The sequence below is a fragment of the Myodes glareolus genome, chromosome 27, assembly GCF_982192425.1.
Source record: "Myodes glareolus chromosome 27, mMyoGla1.1, whole genome shotgun sequence".
Lineage (NCBI taxonomy): Eukaryota > Metazoa > Chordata > Mammalia > Rodentia > Cricetidae > Myodes > Myodes glareolus.
In genome coordinates, this window is record NC_142052.1 from 195048 (window position 1) to 221349 (window position 26302).

Sequence of the window (26302 nt, forward strand, 5' to 3'; positions counted from 1 at the left end):
CTTACTCAGTAATCAGGGAAGAAAACCAGAATAAAATTTTATAGGTGCAGAAATCCTCTGGCTAATTAAGTTCAATTTGTGTAAAAACTTTACTCTCTGAGGATTTATTAATCAAGGGATCATTGCTTGGACTGGGGATGTTGGTGGAGCACTTGTCTTGAATGAGCAAGGCTCAGAGTTTGATCTCTAGTCCTACACATAAAACATAGACCAAGATCAAGCAAATGTTAAGAGGAAAAACAAAACCTAAAATTTTTGTCTCCAGTCAGGGAGAGGGCTCAGCTGGCAAAGGGCTTGTTGAACAACTATAAAGACCTGAGTTTAAATTCTTACACGTAAAAGCTAGGCACAGTCACACATGTCTGTAACCCCAGCACTGGGAAAAGCTCACTGGCCAGTCAGTCTAGCTGGATCAATGAGCACCAGGTTCACCGAGACCTTGTCTCAAAAAATAAGGTGGGAAGCAATTGAGGAAGGCACTCAACATCAACTCTGCCCTCCAGTGCACACACTCAAGTACACGCCTACACACACACACAGAGGATTTCTATCTCATCAGCTACATAATTATCACCACAGGCAAATGACTAAAGCCGTATCTGAATCCTAAAGTGTTTCAATCAGAGGAAAAATACTGCCATTATTACAAGAAATTGAATCAGGAAGGGCTGAGGAGTTGCTTAGTGGTAAAGGGTAAAGTATTTGCCATTTACAAGCCAGCATAAACAGTTTACTCACTAACAAATCAGTATAAAGAGTCTGCTCCCTAGAGCCCATGTAAAACCTGACATGATGGTTTACACTTGTAATGCCTGTCTAGGGAAGGCAGAGACAGAAGAACCCTGGTGCCTGCCCAAAGTCCCAGTCAGAGACCATGTCTCCAAAACAAGGTGGACATCTTGGGGAACAATACCCAAGGTTGACCTCTGACCTCCACAGGCACACACCTATATATCCCATACATGAGCAAATACACACACACCTGCTCATGAACGCACACACAAATACAACAAATACTTTAATTGAAAGGACATGAGAATTGAAAATTAGAAACACCTATAGCTTAACCACCATCTCATAAAACTGTTGTGTTGTTGGTTTAGGGGTGGTGTGTTTGCTTTGTTTTGTTTTTCTCTGGTGAGACAGAATCTATGTTGCCCAGGCAAGTCTTAAACGATGCAGTGATCCTTCTGAGATTATAGGTGTCTTCTACCACTCCCAACTCACTGTGCATTTTTCATATAAACATAGTAAAATCCCAAACTGGATACAGGAACCTCAATTATCAACATACATTCGTAACTTAGTATTTCTACAATGTACTGGGTATGTTCGGCTTTCTACAATAGTTCCCTTGATTAGCAAAGTAGAGGTCCGTTATGGCTGGTCTTTGCTCTCACACTGTCTTCAGATGTCTGCATTCCTATCTGTAATTCTAATTTGTAATTACTCTGCTTCTCATAGCTGAGTTTTCTGTTCTTTGTTTTCTTAGGAGTAGGAGGACAGAGGAAGCATGTCATTGCTTTGGTGACATCATAACTCAAGATAATAAATTATTCTACCAAGTTTTCACTTGTCCAGTTTCATTAATTCAGAACTTTTAGCAGACAACTTCAATCCAACTATTTTCTTTGTTAAAGAGCCCTTTTCTTAAAGATAAATTATTTTCCAGTGTTAGGCCAGTTTGTCCTCAAATTGAGCAAAATCTCAACATCTTGCTGAGCCAGTTTGTAAATTCCAACTTCATTTAAGGCTGCTGTGGCAGGAACGTGCTCAGAAGCTGACTGCAGGACATCTTTCAGGAGTAATGCAGAACCAATGTTCAAATTCAGAACAATGCAGGCTTCTTTTACACTGTTTAGGAAGACAAAAAAGAAGGGAAGGACCGATTCTCTATTGAACCATCCTTAAGATGACAATCACCATTGGAAAATCTATACAGCCATTTCGACTACCTATGGACTTACTACTTAGTTCTTTAAATATGCTGGGACTACATAAAGTGTACAGGGTTAACAGATCATTAGTTTGTCTTAGTAAACTGATGTGAACAGATTATTAAATATAGCAATGATTTTAGGTAGAATTAGGACATAGGGGGAAAAAGAAAAGGAATAAAAATGAACATGCCAAAAAGCAAAACAAATCAAAAACATAAAACAGGTTGGAGATGTTGGCATACTTTTAATCCCAGCACTTAGGAAGCCAAAGTAGAAGTATCTCTACTTCTACTAGGACAGTCTGGTCTACACTGTGAACTCCAGGCTAGCCAAGGCTACATAGAGAGACTTTGTTACAGAAAACCAAAATCACAACAGAAATAGGAAGGCTGGTAAAATGGCTCATGGGTAAAGTGCCTGCTGGCAAGCTTTGTGGCCTGAGTTCAGTTCTTGGATTTTACATGGTAGAAGAGAACTATTTCCCACAAGTTGTCATCTGAACTCCACACAAGAATATGAAATTTAAAAATTTAAATAACAATAAAAAACAGTTGAGCAGTGGTAGTGCATGCCTTTAATCCCAGCACTCAGAAGGCAGAGACAGGAGGATCTCTGTGACTTTGAGGTCAGCCTGGTCTACAAAGTTAGTTTTAGGGCATCCAAGGCTATACAAAGAAACCAGGTCTTGACAAACACAGTATGTACTCACTCATAAGTGGGTATTAGAGGTAAAGCAAAGAATAACCAGCCTATAGTCCATGACCCCAGAGAACCTAGGTAACAAGGAGAAACCTGAGAGAGATACATGGATCCCCCTAGGAATGGGAAATGGATAAAATCGCCTAGAAAATTGGGAGCATGAGGGAGGGGAACAGGAAAGGAAGAGGACAGGAGAAGGGGAGGAAGGAGGAGAAGTTGAGGGAATGGGATGGCCAAGATGTGGGAAGGACAGAGAGGGAAAGCAAGGAAAAAGATCTCTTGATTGAAGGAGCCATTACAGGGCTAGTGTGAATCCTGACACCAGGAAAATTCCCAGGATTCCATAAGGATAACCCCAGCTAAGACCCTAAGCAATAGTGGAGAGGGTGCCTGAACTGGCCTTCTCCTGTAATCAGATTGTCATCATAGAACCTTCATCCAGCAAGTGATGGACGCAGATGCAGAGATCCACAGCTAAGTACTTGGCTGAGCTCCTGGAGTACAGTCATAGAGAGGGAGGAGCCAAAGGGATCAAGACCATGAAGGGGATACCAACAGAACACCTGACCTGAGCTAGTGGAAGCTCACTGGCTCTGTACTGATAACGGGGGAGGGGGGGCTGCATAAGACCAAACTAGGCACTCTGAATGTGGGTAACAGTAATCTGGCTTGAGAAGTCTATGAGGCCACTGGCAGTGGGACCAGGATTTATCCCTAGTGTTTGAAAGGGGTTTTTTGGAGCCCGTTCTTTTTGAAGGGATACCTTGCTCAGCATAGATATAGGGCAAGGGCCTTGGTACTGCCTCAAAGTGACGTGCCAGACTTTGTTGACTCCCATGAGAAGCCTTACCCTCTCTAAGGAGTGAAGGGGGGTGGGGGAGATGTAGAAAGAGTGGGAGGAGGGGAAAGAGTGGGAACTGGAATAGCTATGGAAAATGAGAAAAGATTGTTTAAAAAATTAAAATAAAAAAAACTCTGTCTTGAAAAAAATAATAAAATAATAATAATAATAATCAACAAACAGGCACTGGAGATTTACTGTACTAGGTTGAGTGCTTGCCTAGCATGAATGAAGTGTGAGAGAGAACTTGGGGGTGTGGAGGGTCCTGCAGTCACAACACTCAGAAGAGGGAGACAGGAGGGTCAGTAGCTCAGGGACATCCTCTGCTACTACATACTAATTCATTGCCAGCCTGGAATACCTGAAACCTCACTTCAAAAAAAGAAAAGCAAACCAGAAGCAACCATAGTTTCCTGAAATAAACAAGCAAAAGCTTTTATATTTTAAGGGAATGTTTCCAAATTGCACAAACCCTATACATAATGTAAATTTTAAATCAACAAAATTTTTACTAGATTCTTAGTAATTGTTCTCATATTTTAACTATACTTAGAACTAAAACTAATATTAAATTTATAAGAAAACTCATTTTCCTCTGGTCTAGGCTACTGTTAAGCACTAAACCTAGCTGTGATTTTTTATTTTCTGCAGGTGGTAGATTTATATCTGAATTCATTTTCTAGTTACTCTCCCAGTAATAAGCAAATAGCAGTGAACTAGATGCTAGGTAGCAAGTACAACATGTAATTTCTGAGGATGTGGATCACACGCATTATTTTGGTTTCCCTATTGTGTTTTGAAAATAAAATAGATACCCAATGAATGTTTTAAGGTTTCAATTCATTTTTATATATATTTTAAATTTTATTTGCCTGTTTTGCCTGTACATGTCTATGCACCTTGTATGTGCCTGGTGCCTGTGGAGGCCAGAAGAGAGTGTCAGGACTGGAGCTGTGGACAGCTGTAAGCCACTATATACGTGCTGAGAACCAAACCCCGGTCATCTATAAGAGCATCAAGTGCTCTTAACTTAGGAGCTATCTCTCCAGCTCCAGATTTTAATTGATATTACTGCAACAAATATCAATGAAACTCTGAAATTGTTAAAAGGAAGCCAACTTCTTTAACATATGGATACACCAATATTTACAGTCAGACGTTAATTAGGCTTACTGTTTAAAGTAGTTTTCTGGTCTCTTGCAATAGTGAGAAAACAAAGGGAAAAGATTCCGTGTCATATCGAACTGCAACTGGGCTGCTCCTCCTTCGTTGAAATGATTAGCAAGAATTATCTGAAACAAAGAGCAATACATATAATGGCAGCCTTCACCAGCACAACCCCCTAGCACCCACTGGCTTACCTCCTGATAGATGTATGTATCCAGCTTCTCTACAAGTATCTGCCAGAAAATCCGGAATAAGGAGAAACAAAGCTGCTGCTCCAGCTGAAGCAGATGATCCCGCAAGGTCAGCAAGAGTGGGCAGGCTGAGCTGGACAGGGACATCACTGCCTGTTCAGACTGAGATGGCAGGGACAACCATCTAGAAAAACAAATAACCTTCAGCAGAAGGACCCTTATCACTCTGTATCCTTAAGGTTTCAACAAATCATTTTAAATTTGAGATGTACTGTTTGGGGGTAATTCTAGAGTTTAAAAGAAAAACGTAATGTTTAATATTAAAGGCTCTCCCAGAAATAAATGTATCTACTTATGTTAACTTTTAATTATTTAATATTTCCTTGAAAATACCCTAAATTCAATTGTTATAAGCTAAAAATTAAAGCTTATCTTTAGAATTAAAAAGATACCAGTTAATCTTATGTTCTGATTTTAACAAACAAACTAATACTACTTCCAAACTGATGACAGTTCTCTGTGAGCAGGTACCACACTAGGGCTAAAAAGCAGGAGAGTAAATTGTGAGACACATACACAGGGCATGGACTACAGGGCACTTCACTCTGCACACCAAGCTAGTCAACCCCAGATCATGTCCCTTCTCTGTGAAATTCACATTATCACTTGTTTATTTGAGTAAATTTCAAAAGGATAGATTTTAGAAAGATTTGCATCAAAACCAAAGTTTGGACCTACCATATACAAAATCTCAAATTCAATCTCCAAATAAGGGAGAAGGGGTCTGCAAAAGCTGTGATCTGAAGTATCCACGCCACCTTCGACTCTGACTAGCTGTGCACAGTGACGGCACAGGACATACCTTTCCTTCTTATACAACTTTGCGGCATCTTTCACTTCTCTAAAAACGTGATCCACCTGGCGAGTCAACATATCAAGCTTTAAACGCTCCAAGAGATTAATCATGTCATCGAAGACAGAGCTCTCCATGGACGCCAGCTGTCCCAGCTGCAGCTTACTGAGGGCGTTGTTCTCTGCAAAGACCTCCAGTGCTGCCTGCTGAAGCTGCAGAAAGAACTGAAAGCACACATCTATTAGGATATGTACTAACATGGTGCTGGGCATCCTGAGACAGAATTCTACATATACAATTTCCTTATTTAAGGTGTGCAGTTCAGCTCCAGCAGCTCCACTTGCTGCCACGCCTGATGACCTGCGTTCAAGATGGGAGTACTTTTCACAGAAAAATGTGTGCACTATCGTTCCCAGCGGTATTATGCATAATAGATACAAAACGGAAACAATCCAAACATCCAGCAGCTAGAGAATGGATAAAATGTAGTGTGTCTTTGCCTGTCTGGAAGAGTGGAACTGCTGGGTTTATAATCCCACCTTGCTGTCTGAAGAGCTGCCAGGCTGTCTTCCTCAGCAGCTGTAGCGGCTTTCACCACCACCCGCCATATACAAGGGTTAAAGCTCTCTACATGCACACTGGTAAGAGTTTTGTGTAGGTTTGTTGTTTGGGTTTTGTTTTGTTTGTTTTTGGTGTATGTAAGGGTTTTGTTTGTTTTCTTTTTTGCACTGTTTTAAGGCTGGATTTTGCTATGTAGTTCAGGCTGGTCTCAAAATAGTAGTCCAGTGTATCTTCAAACTCATAATCACCCTGCCTCAGTCTCCTAAGCACTTGGTTAAAAGTGTTACTGTGGGATTTGTAATCTTAGGGGGCTCAAAACTCTCTGTGCAGATAAAGCTGGCCTTGAAGGTGTGGTAACCCTTTCGCCTATGTCCCCATTGCTAAAATGAAAGGGGTGTGCCTCTCCTGACAGTTTCTTTTTCTCACTACAGTGGTTTTTATTTGTAATATTGTATTTCCTGCTGGTGATCATGCTCCAAGTACTCAAGTTTTTCTAGAAACAAACTGAAGGTTGTCATAAACCTGGAATTATAACAGCCAGAGAACTAAAACGTCATTTTTTTTTCAGTACTAGCCCAAGAGTCACCTATGGCCACATGTCCAAAGTTTGAAACCAGAGATGAACTGTGGAGCAGGCATGCCTAATGTAATGAACGCATTTATACAAATCCTGCACTTACTCCTCCCTAACTCCCACACTTAGGACAGTTGGAACTGGATTTCTGTCACCTACAACTGAAAGGAAATTTCCGAATGCTTGGATATTTCAGGCTTGGCATAACCCAACAACAGATGGTTATCAACAGACAATCAGAAACAAATAGAAGGTGAACTGTTGTTTTCTTTTTCTGATTATGGAACTATACAACAAAAGAACTTTGATGGTGTTTACTTAAAGCATTTAAAGTCTGAAGCACTGTGAAAATAATTGAAGGACTTTAGATGGGAAGATAAAATAAGTACCATAAAATCCAGAATCCATTCATACTTAAGAGTCAACTCTTAAATTTTGTTCTTTCTCTTGTTCTGAGAAACAATATTTTAATTTTCTTTAAGTAAAGATGGTAGCTAGATCATCTTCATTAACAGATAGTGGCACCAAATAGTTGTGATGCTCTACAAAGAATTTCATTGATACTAAAAATCTGTTCCTTAATGAGTCTCTCACTGGATCATCCAGCATAAGAATGACAATTTGTTTCATGCTATGAAAAGTCTTAGCAGCAAGTGGATCAGTGTGGGAGCTGGATATGAAGTGCTGGAGCTGGATATGAAGTGTGGGAGCTGGATATGAAGTGCGGGAGCTGGATATGAAGTGCTGGAGCTGGATATGAAGTGCTGGAGCTGGATATGAAGTGCTGGAGCTGGATATGAAGTGCGGGAGCTGGATATGAAGTGTGGGAGCTGGATATGAAGTGTGGGAGCTGGATATGAAGTGTGGGAGCTGGATATGAAGTGCGGGAGCTGGATATGAAGTGTGGGAGCTGGATATGAAGTGCGGGAGCTGGATATGAAGTGTGGGAGCTGGGTATGAAGTGTGGGAGCTGGATATGAAGTGCGGGAGCTGGATATGAAGTGCTGGAGCTGGATATGAAGTGCTGGAGCTGGATATGAAGTGTGGGAGCTGGGTATGAAGTGTGGGAGCTGGATATGAAGTGCGGGAGCTGGATATGAAGTGCTGGAGCTGGATATGAAGTGTGGGAGCTGGGTATGAAGTGTTGGAGCTGGATATGAAGTGTGGGAGCTGGATATGAAGTGCGGGAGCTGGATATGAAGTGTGGGAGCTGGGTATGAAGTGCTGGAGCTGGATATGAAGTGCTGGAGCTGGATATGAAGTGTGGGAGCTGGGTATGAAGTGTGGGAGCTGGATATGAAGTGTGGGAGCTGGGTATGAAGTGAGGGAGCTGGATATGAAGTGCTGGAGCTGGATATGAAGTGTGGGAGCTGGGTATGAAGTGCTGGAGCTGGATATGAAGTGTGGGAGCTGGATATGAAGTGTGGGAGCTGGATATGAAGTGCGGGAGCTGGATATGAAGTGCTGGAGCTGGATATGAAGTGCGGGAGCTGGATATGAAGTGTGGGAGCTGGATATGAAGTGCGGGAGCTGGATATGAAGTGTGGGAGCTGGGTATGAAGTGCTGGAGCTGGATATGAAGTGCTGGAGCTGGATATGAAGTGTGGGAGCTGGGTATGAAGTGTGGGAGCTGGATATGAAGTGTGGGAGCTGGGTATGAAGTGAGGGAGCTGGATATGAAGTGTGGGAGCTGGATATGAAGTGCTGGAGCTGGATATGAAGTGTGGGAGCTGGGTATGAAGTGTGGGAGCTGGATATGAAGTGCTGGAGCTGGATATGAAGTGCTGGAGCTGGATATGAAGTGCTGGAGCTGGATATGAAGTGCTGGAGCTGGATATGAAGTGCTGGACCTGGATATGAAGTGCTGGAGCTGGATATGAAGTGTGGGAACTGGGTATGAAGTGCTGGAGCTGGATATGAAGTGCTGGAGCTGGATATGAAGTGCTGGAGCTGGATATGAAGTGCTGGAGCTGGATATGAAGTGCTGGAGCTGGATATGAAGTGCGGGAGCTGGATATGAAGTGCTGGAGCTGGGTATGAAGTGTAGGAGCTGGATATGAAGTGCTGGCTGGAAGCAGAACGTGACACAAAAGCACAAAATGAACAAATAATGCTGACTGACTTTATAAAAATAAACGTATTAATCATTGCACTCTGTATTATATTCATTTCTTTGCTCCAGCAAATGACATCATGCACATATTTTTCAGTTAACTCTGTGTTTGTGTGTGTGTGTGTGTGTGTGTGTGTGTGTGTGTGTGTGTGAGAGAGAGAGAGAGAGAGAGAGAGAGAGAGAGAGAGAGAGAGATGGTGCTTGAAACTCAAGCTACAGTCTTATACATGCTGGGCAAGCACTCTACTACCACTAAACTACACTCCCTTCCTTCAGTTAACTTGGTTTCGGTTTTGGTGGAGCTGGAGATTGAACCTAGAGCTTTGTGTGTTGCTAGAAAAGAACCCTACCAACTAGGCTACGTTCTCAACACTGTGTAGAAACTTCTACTTCATTTTACTTTGTGCAAGAGATTGAATCTAGGGCTTCATTTTTAGTAAGCAAGGACTATGTCACTGAACTAAATCCCACCCTCAACTTTATAATTTTTAATTCCCCTCTACATACTGTATTTTTAAAGCGGTATTTTTAAAATATACACACACTATATTTTTAACTTAGGGGGGTTTGTCTACTTTGCTTTTATGACAATATATAAGTTTATGTTTATTATGTACCTATCTGTTCATCATAGTTTTTATAGTTTAATGTATATTTTGCCATCATATGCTTATCTAAGGTCCTTATGAATGGTTTCTGTCATGAAATGCACTGTATGAAGCATACATTATAAGGCCAAATACATAGCAGTACCTTCACAAATGTTCTTAAAACACCGAATCCTAGTTGGACAGCACTCTTGTCTAAGAAGTTAGCCCAGAAGGCCCTCTGAAATCACATTAGTACTGTATCTAAAATATCTAAAGAAATTAACCAATATTGAGACTATATACAAAGGCTTTCTTTTTTGAGGCAGGATTTCATGTACCTTAGGCTGACCTTGAACTTTCTGAGAAGCTGAGGATAACCTAGAACTTCTGATCTTCCCGCCTCCACCTCCCATGTGTTGGGATCGCAGACTTCTCCACATGCCCAGTTTATGCTGTGTGGGATCAAACCCAGGACTTACGCATGGGGGTAATGATTCCACCAACTGAGCCACAGCCCCAGTCTCTAAAGACATATTTGAATGGAAATACATACCAGAAAATCTGGTTACCTTCACTTAGCTAATAGTTAATATATTTTGTTTAGATTAATAACAAGATTAAAACTTAAATCTATGAACATATACTATAGTGATTTGAATAAGTATGGCCCCTATAAGCTCATATATCTGAATGTTTAGACCAGGGAGTAGAACTGTTTGAAAGGATTAGAATAATTAGGAGGTGTAGCTTTCTTGGAGTAGGTGTGGCCTTGTTGGAGAAGGTAGGCTCTGAGATTTCAAAAGCTAGGCCCAATGTCAGTCTGGTGTCTCTCTCTCTCCCTCCCTCCCTCTCTCTCTCCCTCCCTTCCCTCCCTCCCTCTCTCTCTCCCTCCCTTCCCTCCCTTCCTCCCTCCCTCCCTCCCTCTCTCTCTCTTCCCCCCTCCCTTTCTCTCTCTCCTCCCTTCCCCTCTCCTCTACTCTCAGTTACGGCTCCAGTGCCAGCCTACGTGCTGCCCTGATTCCTGCCATGATAATGGACTAAACTTCTGAAACTGTAAGCAAACCCCCAATTAAATGCTTTCTCTTATAAGATTTGCACTGGTCATGGGGTCTCTTCACAGCGATAGAACAGCAACTAAGACACATACAATCTTCAAGGAGAGGGCAAGAATAGGTAGGATAGGACCCCTGAAGGATTGAGGTGCTTACTAGGCCCAAGTTTAGGTGTTTAGATTGCTGTTGATTTTGGGTTTTGTGACAGTGAAGGAAAGCCTGGAACTCAAGGAACTCCCCACCTCAGCCCCTTGAGTGCTGCGGTTACAGCTGTAGACCTCCTAGTCACGCTTACTTTAAAATGCACTTTGCAGTGTATTTTGCAGTGTACTTCTTTTCAATGTGGTAAATGTGGTATGTGGTTGTTTTTGTTTTTTCTTAAGTAGTTCTTGGGCTGGGGAAGTAGATCAGTGGGTAAAGCCCCTGTTACTCAAACACAAAGACCTCCGGTAGCCAAGTAAACACCTACGTGATGGTGTGCACCTGTAACACTAGTAGGCAAAGCTGGGTGTCCCAGGGCTTAGTAGCCTGCCAGCTTAGCCAAAAGGACAATCTCCAGGTTCACCAAAAGACTGCCTCAAAACATAAGATAGAAATGAAGAGAGGAAAAAAAGACATTAACCTCTGGTCTACACACACACACTTTTCTTTTACAGATACATACTAAAATATTTATAATTAAATATGATATCTGAGGTAAACTTAAAATAATCAAGTTGGTTGGGGCAGGGAGAAGTGATAACAACACAAAGGTAGAGTAAGAAGCACAGCAAGGGTCTGGAATTAAGAGCACTCACTGCTCTTTCAGAGGATCCAGGTTCAGTGGCCAACACCAACATGGTGACTTACAATCCTCTGTAACTCCAGTATGGGGGGAATCATGTAGCCTCTGTGGGAACTGCACATAGGTGGTTTACACACTTACATGCAGGCAAAACACTCAGACACATACCATAAAAAAAAAACCTTTAAAAAAAAAAACGTAACCTTTAAAAAAAAAAACAGTAAGAGTGACAGATACATAATGCACCCACCGGATGGGCCTGTGGACAAGCCTGTAATGCATTTTCTTAATTACTGACGTAGGAAGTTCCAGCCTTTGTGGTGGTCCTGGGTGCTATAAAAAAGCAGACTGAGCAAGCGATGGAGAGCGATCTAATAAGCAACACTCCTCCATGACTTCTGCACCAGCTCCTGTCTCCATGTTCCTGCCCTGACTTCCAGGATGGGGGACGACAAGCTGCCTTTGGCCACAGTCTCTTATCACAGCAATAGGAACCATAACTAAGAAATCTTGTTTTGAAGATATTCAAAAGAGTCAAGTCCTGGACTTTATTTTCTTTGCAGTGTTGGGAAATGAAAACAGAACTTTCCACCACGTTCTGCCACTGAACCAAACCACCAATTTAAATGTATTGATTTGGGGATCATTATAAAATAATGACCTTTCTGTGCTAGCATTTAGCACATTATTATTTTCAGAGTACAAAGTTGGAAGAAAAAATGGTTCATGCTATATAGTTATTTATGGAAGTCTGTGTGTCTGTCTTCATTTTCTTTCTTTCCTTCCTTTTGTTTATTTCTGAAAGAAGTAACTCAGGCTGGCCTAGAACTCACTATATTATCAAAATTGACCTTGAGGCTCCTGATCCATATTCCCAAGTGCTGGGATTACAGGCTAACCTACCATGTCTGCCTGTTTTCTTCTTTTTGCCTTTTCTTTCTCTCAGTTTATGGTCCTAGGGATCAAACTCAAGATCTTGCTCAAGTTTGGTGGGCTCATATGCTCCAACTGAGCTATACCTCTAGCGCTCTTATGAGTAAAGTTATTAAAAAATTAGTGTTATTTAACTGTTTTAGATTTGATTGAGAAAAATCTTTACTCACATCTCCTAAATTTGGCATCATTATGCTTTTTGTCAAACGTAAATTTTTTGCTTGTAACAGAGTCAACATTTCAAAGGTTAAAGAGGATCAAGGTACAATATATTATTGATAGAAATATAAAAGCGTATTAACTCACAACATTGTCAGCCCAATCTGCCAGCACTGTCGAGATGTAGTTCACAGCATTAAGAATCGCACAGTACCGAAAGTCAAGTGAAGCTCTGGTCTCTTCTTTCATGACCTGCGTTAATCGTATCCTAAAATCATCGACTAGATCTTTCTGTAATTCCAGGAACTGTAGCTTTCGGGAAGCTGTGGGAAGATTTTTATACCTGTCTGTGGAGAAAATTAACAAGACACATGATGGGGTTTGGTACTGTCATGACAGTTTTCCCTAAAATCCAACTCTATTGCCTTTATGAAAAAAATCTCAAATGGCCATTCCTAAATGCTTAAAGATTACAAGGGTATAACATGTGTCAGGGCTCATCCAACAGTATACTTAAAATCTAGATCTGTGTGTTTTACTACATATAAATCATGTCTCATTTACAAAAACAAATTATGGGGTTTTTTGTAAATGAGACATTTACAGAGATCCGCCTGCCTCTGCTTTCCGAATGCTGGGATTAAAGGTGTGCCACCACCAATGAGCACATATTATATTTAAAAATAACTGTTCCTTAAGTTAGTAGCTCTGGTGAGCGGGACTTGAGACAGGGCTCATGTAACCCATGCTGGTCTCAAATTCCCTATGTAGCTAAGGATGACTCTGAATCCCTGATCCTTTGGCCTCTACCTCTAAAATCCTGGTATTTCGGATTAAAAGTATGCACCATCATATCTGGCTATCCTTTTCTTTTTCCAACGCAATATTTTTATTGATTATTTGGGAATTTCACACAATGCACCCAAGGCTCACTCCCACCACCTTTGTAACCATCCCCCCAAAAAGAAGAAAAAATAAAAACACACAAGTCCAATTTGTGTTGCTCATATACTCACTGGAGCATGGTCAAACTCCCAGTGGTCAGCCCCTTAAAGAAAATCCAGTCCTTCCTACCAGAAGTCCTACTCCTGTCAGAAGTCATCAATTGTGAAAAAAAAAAAAATACTTCAGCATCCTTATCAGAATTTTTAAGAGTTGTCTTTGATGGCTGGTTGTCTAGGCTGTTATTTTGTTGGTGACGGGGTAGGGTGTGGGTAGGTGCTTTCACACCCCTTCTATGGCTCTCAACTGTGTGTCTGCCAGCATTGATTCCACTCCAAAAGCAGCTTCCTTGTCCTTTACAGTCAGTGGGAGCATGGACCATGGACATCAACATGGCTCCCAGCTGCAGCAGGACCACAGACCCCTCCTTGACCCTCAGTGGCAGCACAGACCATGGATATCAACATGACCTCAGGTGGCAGTACAGGCCACACACATCAACATAAAACACAGGTCTCCAGTGGCAACCAGGACCACAGACACTAACATAGCCTCTGCATTAGCACAGACTATGGACATACATCTGGTTTACCGTGGTAGCAGGATCTCAGTCATCAACATGGCCTCCACTGGCAGCCCAGTGCATTGATATATACATGAACCTTAGGCTTCAATACAGCATGGGACCACAGCATGGACCACAGATACCAACATAGCCTCTGAGTGCAGGATGGACCATGAAGATCTTAAAAGGTATTCCAACCCAGAAAATGAATCATTCTTTACCTCTGACATCCTGTTGTTGCTCAGAGCTAGAGGGATCTTGTGGCTGGGTAGCATGTTTGGGGGCTGAGTCTGAGCAAGCTCCAGGCTGCTGCACATCACCCCACCAGTCCTACCTAGCAACATGTTCAACTGCGTCTTTCTGACACATCTGTCATCACCATAATGCCTCTAGTTCCATCTCTCTCCAACATACACACACACACACACACACACACACACACACACACACACACACACTGCTCCATTCCTCCATCTTTCCCATCTCTCTATCTCATATCCATTGGTAATAGTGGCATTGGAAACTGCAGTGTGTCACACAGTATTGCCCAAATAGTGTAAATATTCATTCCATTGAGTCACTAATCTGCTTCAAGGTTTCTGGTTTCTGACATACCATAAATACTGGACCACTGCCAGAAACTCATCTTGGATATCCTGCTGTTGTCCAGAGGTATCAGGGTGATCTTGCATCCAACCCAAAGCTCACCAAGCTTGACCTTTGTGCCTGTAGCCTGCAAGCAGTACCACTGCTCTGTGCACTCCCAGCAGCCACAGCAGCTCCATGCTGGGAGCATGGGCCAAGAACAAGCCCTATTCATCTGATTCTGTAAGACAGGCTCCTCCATGAACTCCAGTAGCTCATAGATTGAAGCGATGTTCAGGTGGACCCACTCAAAGTGCTGGATCTGGGCCCAGATGGCAGCCAAGTTGGGCAGCCCGGGCCTCTTCCCTTATCTTTAAGCGTTTTACATTTTTCCTATAGTCAAAATAGGTAATTATTGATTGGGTTGGAATGAAACTTCTTCAGATTATCATAAAGCTCAAGATATGGATGCTACAAGATCTACTGAGTAAATAGGGAGAATGGGGACCTTGGAGGAGGGCTTAAGGGGGGAGGAGAAAGGCAGGAAGGGGAACAGAGAAAAATGTAGAGATCAATAAAAATCAATAAAAAGAAAGAAAGAAAGAAAGAAAGAAAGGAAGGAAGGAAGGAAGGAAGGAAGGAAGGAAGGAAGGAAGGAAGGAAGAAAGAAATGGAATGCTGTCTTGGTTGGATTTTTACTGCTGTGAAGAAACACCATGACCAAGCCAATTCCTATAAATTAAAACATGTAATTGGGGCTCCCTTACAGTTTCTCATCATGGTGGGGGGCATGGTGGCATGCAGGCAGACATGGTGCTGGAGTAGCTGAGAGTGTTACATCTTGCAGGCAACAGGAAGTTGACTGAGACACTGGGAGGTATCCCAAGCACAGGGAACCTCACAACCCACCCCCACAGTAACACACTTGCTCCAGAAAGACCATACCACACCAAACTCCAATGAAGTCACACCTCCTAAAAGTGCCACTTCCTTTGGGGGTCGTTTCTTTCAAACTGCCACATTCCACTCTCTGGCCCCCAAAGGCTTGTAGCTGTATTATAATGCAAAAATGCATTCAATTCAACTTCCTAAGTCCCCATAGCCTATCACAGTCTCAAATTTGTTTCAAAGTCCAAAATCATGGCAATCTCTTAACTGTAATCCCCTATAAAATTAAAATCAAAAAGCAGATCAAATACTTTCAACACATCATGGCACAGGATATCCATTACCATTCCAGAACACAGGGAAGGGACATATCAAGGAAACACTGGACCAAAGCAAGACTGAAAACCAGCTGGGCAAACTCCAAACTCTGCATCTCCATGTCTGACGTCAAACGCTCTTCAGATCTCCAACTCTGTTCAGCTTTTTTGTGGGCTGCTTCTACTCCCTGTTAGTAGCTCTACTCAGCAGGTGAAGGAGCAGAACAAACTCCATTTTGAAGAAGAACTCCATTTTAGACAGGACCTAACTAGGGGTGAGGGTTAAAGCAGCCCAGCAAAAGTTATACGCATTCCCAAGAAGCTGTGCCAGCCCTGGTCAGAGCGATCTACCAAAGTGTTCAAACAACAGTTGTTTACTGCTTGCTACAAATGTCCTTGTGGATATCTGACTGCTGTTTTGAAATTCTTGTCTGCTGACAGTCATTGTTTTAAAATTCCCCTATACCCTAACCAATGAATTCAAAAGTTACATACTTTTACCTAATCTGAGTTAGCTTGTATTCAATAAACCCCAGTGCATTTGCGTCAGGCACCAGCTCTGTGGTGGTTTCGTTTGGGAGCTACGTGTGACAAAGGCACAGCACAGGTATCCACAACTCTGCCATCTCTAACATCTTGGGTTCTCCAAGGAAACCCAGGCTTCAACTTCACAGCTTCACACAATGACCTCTCTATTAGGCCTGCATTCAGGAACACCCCTGTCACATGTCAGGGGCTTTCTTTAGGCTCAGAGGTAAACTCCATAACCCATTTCTTCTATCCTTAACTCTAAAGCCACAACCATGTAGCTAAAGCTGCCAAGTTCTGCTGCTTACTGGGGCTAGAACACGGCCCCCCTTGTTCAGTTACATCTTCAAACAGCTTTTTGTCCTTCACTGTAGAAGCTTAGCTATCCTGAAACTTGCTCTGTAGACCAGGCTGGCCTTAAACTCTAGAGATCCACTAGCCTCTGCCTTCCCAGTGCTGGGATTAAAGGTGTGCACCACCACACCTGGCTATAAACCTTTCTTTAGTTCCTTTTCATAAATTGGAAACTTAGCTGGGTGGGATTTTGCCCTGAGGTCACCACTCCCTATATTCCATTTCTTAATCATTTTCTCTCCTTGAACACAGGATTCAGCTTCATTCTACTTCGTGGAACCCCTTTTCTCCTCAAATTGTTCTCATTCTTGTATTTTTACTTGCTCAGCTTGCTCCTTTTCATTATAAATCTTTATAAGCACAAACACTAGTAAATGCATGACAGAGTCAACACTAGGCTGCTTTGAGATTTTCTCTGCAGACAGATTTAAACCAAAACTCTTTACTTTAGCCTCAGGCCTACTCTTTTGACAAGGGCAAGAGGCACCATTCTAAATAAAATCCTTCTCCTCTAAAGCCTCTTGAGTGAGCCCCAAACAGTTCAAACAACTCTTAGCACCTCTGTCTTCCATACTCCTGCGAGTATGGCCCATTAAGCAGTGCTTAACGCATCCCACTGCTTTCCTAACCCAAAGTACTGAAGTCCAAATTCTTCCAAACCATGGTCAAACCTATCACAGCAATACTCCAGTTCCTGGTACCAACTTCTGCCTTAATTAGGGTTTTTATTGCTGTGTAGAGACACCATGACCACAGCAACTATTATAAATAAAAACATTTAACTGGGGTAGTTTGCTTAGCATTTCAGAGATTTAGTCCATTTTCATCATGACAGGGAGCACGTCAATGGGCAGGCAGGTATAATGCTGGAGTAGCTGAGAGTCCTTTATCTTCTAAGCTATAGGAAGTCAACTGGGAAACTGGAAGGCATCCTGAGCATAGAAAACCTCAAGGCCCACCTCCACAGTGACACACTTCCTCCAACAAGGCCATAACCACTCCAACAAAGCCACACCTCCTAACAGTGCCACTTCCTTTCAGGGCCATTTCCTTTCAAACCACCACAACTGCCATAAGAGGAAACAAAATGATCTAGGATGACAGCAATGAGGAGCTACTGGCACCTAGAAAACAACAGTCTGCCATAGGGAGTTTGGATACTGCACACCAAGAAAGCCTAAGGACACTGGCCAGAAGAACACTGCATGAGAAGAATCCCTATACTCCTTCAATTCTAAAACTACTTTATTATTCTACTCTCTTCTTCAGTTCTTGATAAACCAGTGCCAAGAAAGTTTAGGTTTGCACTGGACATGGCAGTGTGTACCTAGTCTCAGTTACCTGGAAAGCCAAGGCAGAAAGATCATCTAAGAAGAGGAGCTCAGGTCAGCCCAGGCAATACAGTAAGACTCTACCTCTTAAAAATATAATAAATGGGGCAGAAAGAACAATGGCTGCTCTTGGAGAGGATCCTGGTTCCGTTCCCAGCTTACAACCATATACAACTCCCATTCTAGAGAATCCAATACTTTCTTCTGAGCTACACAGGCACTAAGCACGCATGTGGTACACAGACATAGGTGCAGGCAAAAATCTCAAACACATACAGCTAAAGAATTTAAGGAAAATAAAAGGAGTCAGAGAGATGCTCGCAGTTAAGAGTACTTGCTTACAGAGGATACAAGATGGTTCTCAGCTCACAACCATCTGTAACTCCAGTTTCAGGGGATCCAACATTTTCTTCTGGCCTCCATAGGTACTAAACACACACATGGTACACATACTTCCAAGCAGGTATATACTCATACACATCAAGTCTTTAAAATAATAGTAATAAAATGAAATCTGAAGACTTATAAAAAGAATGACAATGATTTTTTTTGTTGGTTTTCTTGTTTGTTTGTTTTTTATTTTTCAAGACAGGATTTCTCTGTGTTGCCCCTTACTGTCCTAGAACTCACTCTGTAGAGCAGGCTGGCTTAGAACTCATAAATATCTGCCTGCCTCTGCTTTGTGAGTCCTGGGATTAAAGGCATGAACCACCACTGCCCAGCCTTATTCAAGACTTTTCCCCTTCGTATGTATACCAATGTTTACATCCTAAGTTATTGATGCTGTTGTTGTTATCATTATTTTGAGATAGAATCTCAAATGGCCTGATTATTGCTACTATTAATATTATTATTAACATTTACTGTTATTTTATTATTTTGAGACAGAATCTCAGTATACATCTGGGGTAGCCTGGAATTCATAAACCAGAATGGTCTCAAAGTCACAAATCCTCTAGACTGTTCTTCCATAATGCTGGGATAAAAAGTGAATGCTACCACACCTGGCTCAGTCCTAAATTATTATAAAGCCAAACATGAGACTACTGTCCTAGATTTTTACTAGAATAGGAAAAACAAGAAGTTACTATACTGTGATCCCTTATTTACCAAACCACAACAACGACAATAAAAAAAAAAAAAAAAAAACACGTGAAACGTACTACTTGGTTTATTTGGTTTTGGTTTTAGGTTTTTGGAGACAAGGTTTCTCTGTGTAGCCCTGGCTATCCTGGAACTTATTCTATAGATCAGGCTGGCCTCGAACTCAGAGATCCCCCTGCCTCTGCCTCCCAAGTGCTAGGATTAAAGTCATGCGCCACTACCTCCTGGTAAAATGTACTACTTTAAAGATTTAATATTTTTATGTTTATGAATGTGTGCCCACATGTATACATATGCACCACGCACGCCTGGTGCCTGAGGAGGTCAAAGAGGGCATTGGGCCTCCTAGAGCTGGAGTTACAGCAGGTTACAAACTGGGAGCTTACCAAGAGCAGCAAGATTCTTATCTGCTGAGCTATCTATCTCTCAAGCCCCAAACAATTACTTTTGTTGTTTGCTCCTTGGTTTGTTCTGTTTTTGTTTGATAGTATATATATTATATATATATATCCCAGGCTGACCTCAAACTTGCTTTGTAGCTGGGACTGGCCTTGAGGTCTTGGTCTTCCTGCCCTGCTTCTACCTCCCAAGATGGGATTACAAGTGTGTGCCCCCATACACAGCTTAAAAACTTAATTTTAAACTAATATTATACACTAAAAGACCAGTTATTACCAGTTATAACCAAAAGTAAAGTCATAAAAACTTCTGCACAGTCTGGAACCTTCATTTCATCCACATCAGTGATGTCTTTATATTGAGATACCCAAGCAGCCTCTGATGAAAGCATTGAGTCCATTTTTTGAAGAGCAACTAACAGGAAGAAAGAAAGATCATGTCAAGGAGTTATAGTCATCCTTAAATTATCAACTTATACTTTTTAGCAATTATTTTTTTCATACAAAATAAATTTGCAATCTCTAACTAACTGCACTATATTTAAAATGTTCTACTTTAGAGTTAAATAAAATACCTTATTCTCCCTCCTCTCAAATCCTCAAAATAGTTACACTGTTGAGATGTGGTACATCCAAAAGCACTCAACCAAAGGTAGAAATAGTACAGAAACAGTATATACCAAAAATCTATAAAACAGCAATATCCTCTACTGACTCAATATTATAACAGGACGACTGCAATTCCAAGGGACAAAAACAAAAACAAAAACAAACAAACAAAAAAAAAACCCTGAGGTTTCATGGAAAGAAAAGAATATTGTCTTTGAAGGTAATTCAATAGACCCTGCCCAAGAAAACAGGCTCCTATAGTTCCTGCTCAGAGCTGAAAAAGAAAGAGAAAAAAAAAAACTCCAAAAATTTACACACAAAAAAACAGATTGCCAGACAGTGGTGGTACATGCCTTTAATCCTAACACTTAGGAGGCAAAGGCATATAGATCTCAATGAGTTTGAGGCCAACTTGGTCTACAGAGAGAGTTGTAGGCCAGCCAAAGTTGTATGTATAGTAAGACCCTGTCTAAAAATAAAACAAAAAGGAAGCAAACAAACAAACAAAAAAAAAAAAAAAAACTGAGACAGCCCTCCCAACTCAACGGCCACATGAGCACTTACATTTTCTCTCCACAGTCAACCACCTCTGAAAACAGGTCTCCTCTGACAGAATATGCATACAGCTGGCAAAAGTGCTAGGATAGCCATGAACACTGTGCAGCTCCCTTTCAAACAACAACACCTCATCCACCAAATGGCAGAAGAGATTGTCATCATAGAGCAGGCAAGGTATATCAGAAGCCAGCTTCTCAAGAACGAGCATCACAAGGCCCCGGGAAAACTCAAGCTGAAAGAAACAGACAGATATGAGGGCCATGTCCGTCAGGTACATGAACAACTCTAATGAAGCTGAAATGCATAGGCCTTAGCCTCTTACCCTTGCATTTACCACAGAGCCTGCTTTATCCAATATTGGCTGAATCTTCTCATCCAGAAAGTGAGCATGGTTTCCAATCCATATAAGTACCTGAGTCAAGTACCATTCAGGCTAAGGGGAAAAGAAATGGTTTCTATTCTTTATTTATTCTTTAGATGTAAAAATTCTAATTAAGTGCATTTAATTGTAAACAGACACAAAATTAGTTTAAAAAATCCTATACATAAGACAATAATTCTTACCCTGCACTTCAAACTCACAAAAGAATTCATAATCAAATGTTTCCCAATATACTCTCAACAAATTCCAATGATGTGGCTTAAATCAGTAAACTCACAAATTTAAAATACCATATTGGAGTTACATGTAGCTTGGAAGTATAACATTCACTTAGATGTAAAAAGCCTTGGTTTCAACCCCCCAATGCCACAAAAAAGAGGAGGAGGGCATAATGACAACAATAATGAAGAAAAGACAGTCAGATATACTTAGAAACTAACATCCGCCCAGCTCACACAAAGCCCTAGGTTCTACAACAAAACAAACAACAAAGCCACGCCAGCAGAGCAGCTCTGTGAGTGAAGGAACCTGACATGGTAGAGGGCAAGAGCCAAGGGGCACAGGCTGTTCCTCTGACCTACACGGGAGAAAGAAATAAAGTACTGGTTTATTTCACAGCCCTCCAAACCTAGCATGATGAGGTACTACAAACAACTAATATCTTTGAAACTGTTGAAATAGCATTTCAAAAAAAGTTTTTGGGGATAGGATCTCATACAGCTTATGCTAGACTCAAACTCTGAGGACGATGAACTTCTGACTTCTGATCTTCTGCCTCTACCTCCCGAGTTTGAGGATTTCATGTGGTTTATGTGGTGCTAGGGAGTAAACCTAGGTCTTCATGTGAGCCAGGCAAGCATGCTACATACTTAGAATGAGCTACATCCCCAGATAATTTTTAAACATGATTTTCTTCAGCTTTCTCTTTTCAAAACATAAAGGGGGAAAGTCAGCATGTCTACATTAAAAATATATCCAAGCCTTAAAATGTACCAAGAATTTAAACTTTATATTACATTTTTCCTCTGTGTAGATATGCACATTTGCATGTGTGTGTATGGGGTACACAAGTGCCACAGTGTACAGCGGCACTCAGAAGACAACCTTAGTAGTCAGTTCTCTCTTGCCACCGTGTGGGTTCTGGGGATCAAACTCCTGCTGCCAGGCTTGGAGGTATGTATGGCCTCACCCACTAGGCCACCTAACCATCCCCACGTAAAGCACTTTAAATTGTCTTTAGAAAGGATTCTGCAAACATTTCAAGTTTTTCTAAACAAGAACTCAAAAACAGGGGGCTGGAGAGATGGCTCAGCGGTTAAGAGCATTGCCTGCTCCAAAGGTCCTGAATTCAATTCCCAGCAACCACATGGTGGCTCACAACCATCTGTAATGAGGTCTGGTGCCCTCTTCTGGCCTGCAGGCATACATGTAAACAGAATATTGTATACATAATAAATAAATAAATATTTAAAAAAGAAAGAACTCAAAAACATACACTAAGCTGGCGGGATAACTCAGGGATAGAACACTTGCCTAGCATGTGCAAAGCCCTGAGTTCAGTCCCCAGCACTGAGGAAAAAAATGCTGATAATCCCTATGGTGTTCTACAGGTTGGGTATACAAATAAGGGCAGCATCTAATCTCAAGGATTGTCTCATTTTAGGCCTAGTGACAGTGCACTAACTTCAGTAGGATCACACTTTTAAACGGAGCCAACACAACTCAAAATTTTCTTACACCAAGTTATATTATTGCCTTTCTACATGTTTAGTTTATGTTTTGCCTCATTGAGTACTAAATTATTCTGCTATTCCAACAACACTCTATCCAAAAAGGAAACCCATAAAGTACAAACAGGAATCTACTGCCACTAAGTTCATTCATATGGCATGTAAATACCTGGAACCCTGCTCCATGCTCTGCGTTGGCTGCGACAAACATCAAGAATAAACAAGACAGTGCCCTCATCCTGTAGATGATAATTACAGAAAAGCACCAACAGGATACACTGATGTGGTCTCTCAGTTCAAATGCTGCTAACAATTTCCTTTAAATTATTCCATCACTTGCTGCCATGATGTCTCTTCTGCAGCTATGGGTCACTTTGGCACTGGCATGTCCATTCATCAGCCAATGCACTATCTTGTGGAACTCACAGTTCTTTTACTCTATGTATCTACAGGAGTGGTCTGTACAGTAAAGTGTGGCATAGAGCTGGTTGTAAAGTCTGCATGCCCAAGTGTAAACGTGAGAAATTGGTCAATGTCCCAAAGAGAGAACCAACAATGTCCCAAAGAGAGAGACAGCGTGTGAAGGCTACAAAGGGCAGTCATGAGGCAGGAATTTAGCCTTTTAGGGAAAACACAAACATGTATAGAGACCAGTTTTTAACTTAAACACCCTGGCACAGGTAACATTTAATGAAAACATGGCAATGGGATATCGTGACACATACATGTAATCCCAGTACTCAAGAGGCAGATGCAGAGGGAGCTCAAGTTTGGGGCCAGTTTGGGGTTCTTCTCAGACCGTTTCAAAAAAAAAAAAAAAAAGAGGAAATAGCGAAGCACACCTTGCTGATCACGTTCGTCTGTCGGCTTCCTCTGAAGTGGTACTTGAATCTCTTCTGAAGGGGAGTCAGCATGATCTGGATGGGCAGGATCACAGAAGGGCATGCAGGAAGAGAATACTTTTCTGGGAGTTGTTTTGGCTCAGTTAATAATTCATCTCTGACACAGTCAAGTCAAGGAAAAAGAATCAAAATCACATTTATACACCTAAGTGTACACACATACATACACACAAAAAAATTTTTTTCCATCAAATGTATTAATACTTAGCAAAAGGTTTAATACAAGTAATGAAAAATCTAACTTTATATTGAATTTAAATTCACTGAAAAGGTTTATGGGACTGGAGACATGACCCCATGGTTAAGAACACTTGTTGCAGCCAGGCAGGGATGGCACATGCCTTTAATCCCAGCACTCGGGGAAGAAGTGGCAGGAGGATCTCTGTGAGTTCGAGGCCAGCCTGATCTACAGAGCTAGTTCCAGGACAGGCTCCAAAGCTACAGAGAAACCTTGTCTTAGAAAACCAAAGAGAGAGAGTGACAGAGAGAGAGAAGAAGGAGGTGGAGGGAGGGAGGGAGGGAGGGAGGGAGGGAGGGAGGGAGGGAGGGAAGGAGAGAAGGAGGGAGGGAGGGAGGGAAGGAGGGAGGGAGGGAGGGAGGCTTGATTCCCAACACCCACATCATTACTCACAATCATCCTTAACTATAGCATCAGGGGATCTGAGGTACTCTTCTGACTTCAACAGGCACAAGGCATACACATGATACACAGGTACTGGCAAAATATTTATACTCACAAAATAAAACATAAATGAAAATCTAAAAGGTTTTTTAGAACAAATCAATGGTAAGAAAATCAACTTACACAGTCATTTGATTAATACTTTCTAAGGTTTTTTTTTTTCCTATTGCCTATTTGTTTTATTGTTCTAAAAGACCTGTAATGCCAACATTGACCAGTTACTGAGGTGGTTTGAATAAGAATTGACAACACAGGCTCAAATATTTAAATGTTTGGTCATTAGAAAGGGACACAATTTGACAGGGATTAGGTGTGGCCTTATTGGAATATCAGTGGCCTTGGAGGAAGTGTGTCACAAGGGGTGGGCTTTTGGGGTTTCAGACGCTCAGGATAGGCCCGGTGTCTCTCTCTTCCTGTTGTCTCAGCTCCTTCTCCAACACCACGTTTCCTGCCATGACAATAATGGAATACACCTCTGAAACTAAGTCAGACCCAACTAAAGGTTTTCCTTTATAAGAGTTCCTGCGGTCATGGTGTCTCTTCACGGCAAAAGAACACTGGCTAAGACAGTTGTTGATCTCAGAATTCTTTGTTTACAGCCCTCCAACTCACAGAAAATTCATTTTTTTAAAGAGAATATATATTCTCCAACAAGCACATCAAGTCTAACCCAGGACCCTCGATTTGGCTTATAGGCACTTTGAAAACTTTCCTCTGGTACTGGAGATAATTCCATTGCCTCATTCATACTCTACCACTCTATCACTTGCCCAGAATGTTTTAACCACTAGCCACAAATCCACTACAGGAAGAAGTTTTATTAAGTTTTCCACTCCAACAAAGATACGAGGCTTGTAGTTTCAACAGTTGACAAAACAGGGTCTCCAGGGTTCCATACACCTCAGGCGCACCAGCAGGCCGGCTTACGCCAACAGTCTGAGACTGGGTGTGTGTGATGAACGGCCAATGAAGCTGTGCTAAAATTTCCTCAAAATCACTGTAACAGAAAAGAAACATTATTTCATATGATGCCATTAAATTACCAAATATCCATGAGAAAACAATCACCACGAGATATTTCCTGCCTGGTAAGCTTGTCCTTGAGAATTTTATGCCAGAATTTAACTGTCGCTCTCACGAAACCAAGAAGATGAGTACAAGATGACTCCTGAAGCTTGATGTCAACTTCTGTCATGGTCACCAGGATAGAGGCTGCCTCTGGCACATTATTGGTCATTAGGTATTGCTGAATGTTATCACTGTAAGACAAAGCAGAACACGTGTTAATGAGAGCTAGTGTGTGTGTGTACACCTGTGTGGATGTGAGTGTGTGTGGACCTGTCTGTGTGTGTATGTCTGTGTGTATGTGTGTGTATGTGGGGGGGCCTGTCTGTGTGTGTGTATGTATTGGTGTGTGTGGATGTGTATGCGTGTAGACCTGTCTGTGTGTGGATGTATGTGTGTGAATGTATGTGTGTGTGTGTGTGTGTGTGTGTGTGTGTGTGTACCTGTCTGTGTGTGTATGTGTGTATACACCTGTGTGGAGACCCCAAGGTGAATGGCAGGTATCTTTCTCAACCATTCTCTACCTTATCTTTGAGACATGGTCTCTTCATTGAACCTGAATTTCACCAACTCATCTGGAGTCTAGATTCTGCATTGTCTGTCTGGCCAACTCCAGGAGTCCTCCTGTCTGTCCCCCATACCTAGCTCTCATGCAGGAGCTGGAGACTGAACTCAGGATATTCATGCTTACACAGAAAGCACTTTACTGATTAAACATCACCCAAATCCCTTGGAACAATTTTAATCTCTGAAAAACTTTCTCAGTCAAGCAGTGGTGGCACACACCTTTAATCCCAGCTCTCGGGAGGGAGGCAGAGGCAGGCCAGCCTGGTCCACAGAGAGAGTTCCAGGACAGCCAGGGCTACACAGAGAAACTCTGTCTCGGGGGGGGGGGGGGCGGGGGG

General features: G+C 41.8%; 1 protein-coding gene across 2 annotated transcripts in view; it reads right to left on the bottom strand.

Moving 5' to 3' along the window:
* Nucleotides 1–1005: 1005 nt before the first annotated feature.
* The window catches only part of Rint1 (RAD50 interactor 1), a 44716-nt gene continuing 19419 nt past the window's right edge, over nucleotides 1006–26302 (bottom strand). For both annotated transcript variants that reach the window (XM_048433488.3, XM_048433489.3), the window contains exons 5-15: nucleotides 25418–25591; nucleotides 25180–25329; nucleotides 23591–23747; nucleotides 20959–21069; nucleotides 20643–20868; nucleotides 19747–19884; nucleotides 12605–12804; nucleotides 5701–5915; nucleotides 4842–5022; nucleotides 4654–4772; nucleotides 1006–1854 (exon numbers count right to left, since the gene is read on the bottom strand). In XM_048433488.3, the coding sequence (XP_048289445.3) occupies nucleotides 1662–1854; nucleotides 4654–4772; nucleotides 4842–5022; nucleotides 5701–5915; nucleotides 12605–12804; nucleotides 19747–19884; nucleotides 20643–20868; nucleotides 20959–21069; nucleotides 23591–23747; nucleotides 25180–25329; nucleotides 25418–25591 (1864 nt within the window). In that variant the 3' untranslated portion in view covers nucleotides 1006–1661. The remainder of the gene's footprint in view (nucleotides 1855–4653; nucleotides 4773–4841; nucleotides 5023–5700; nucleotides 5916–12604; nucleotides 12805–19746; nucleotides 19885–20642; nucleotides 20869–20958; nucleotides 21070–23590; nucleotides 23748–25179; nucleotides 25330–25417; nucleotides 25592–26302) is intronic.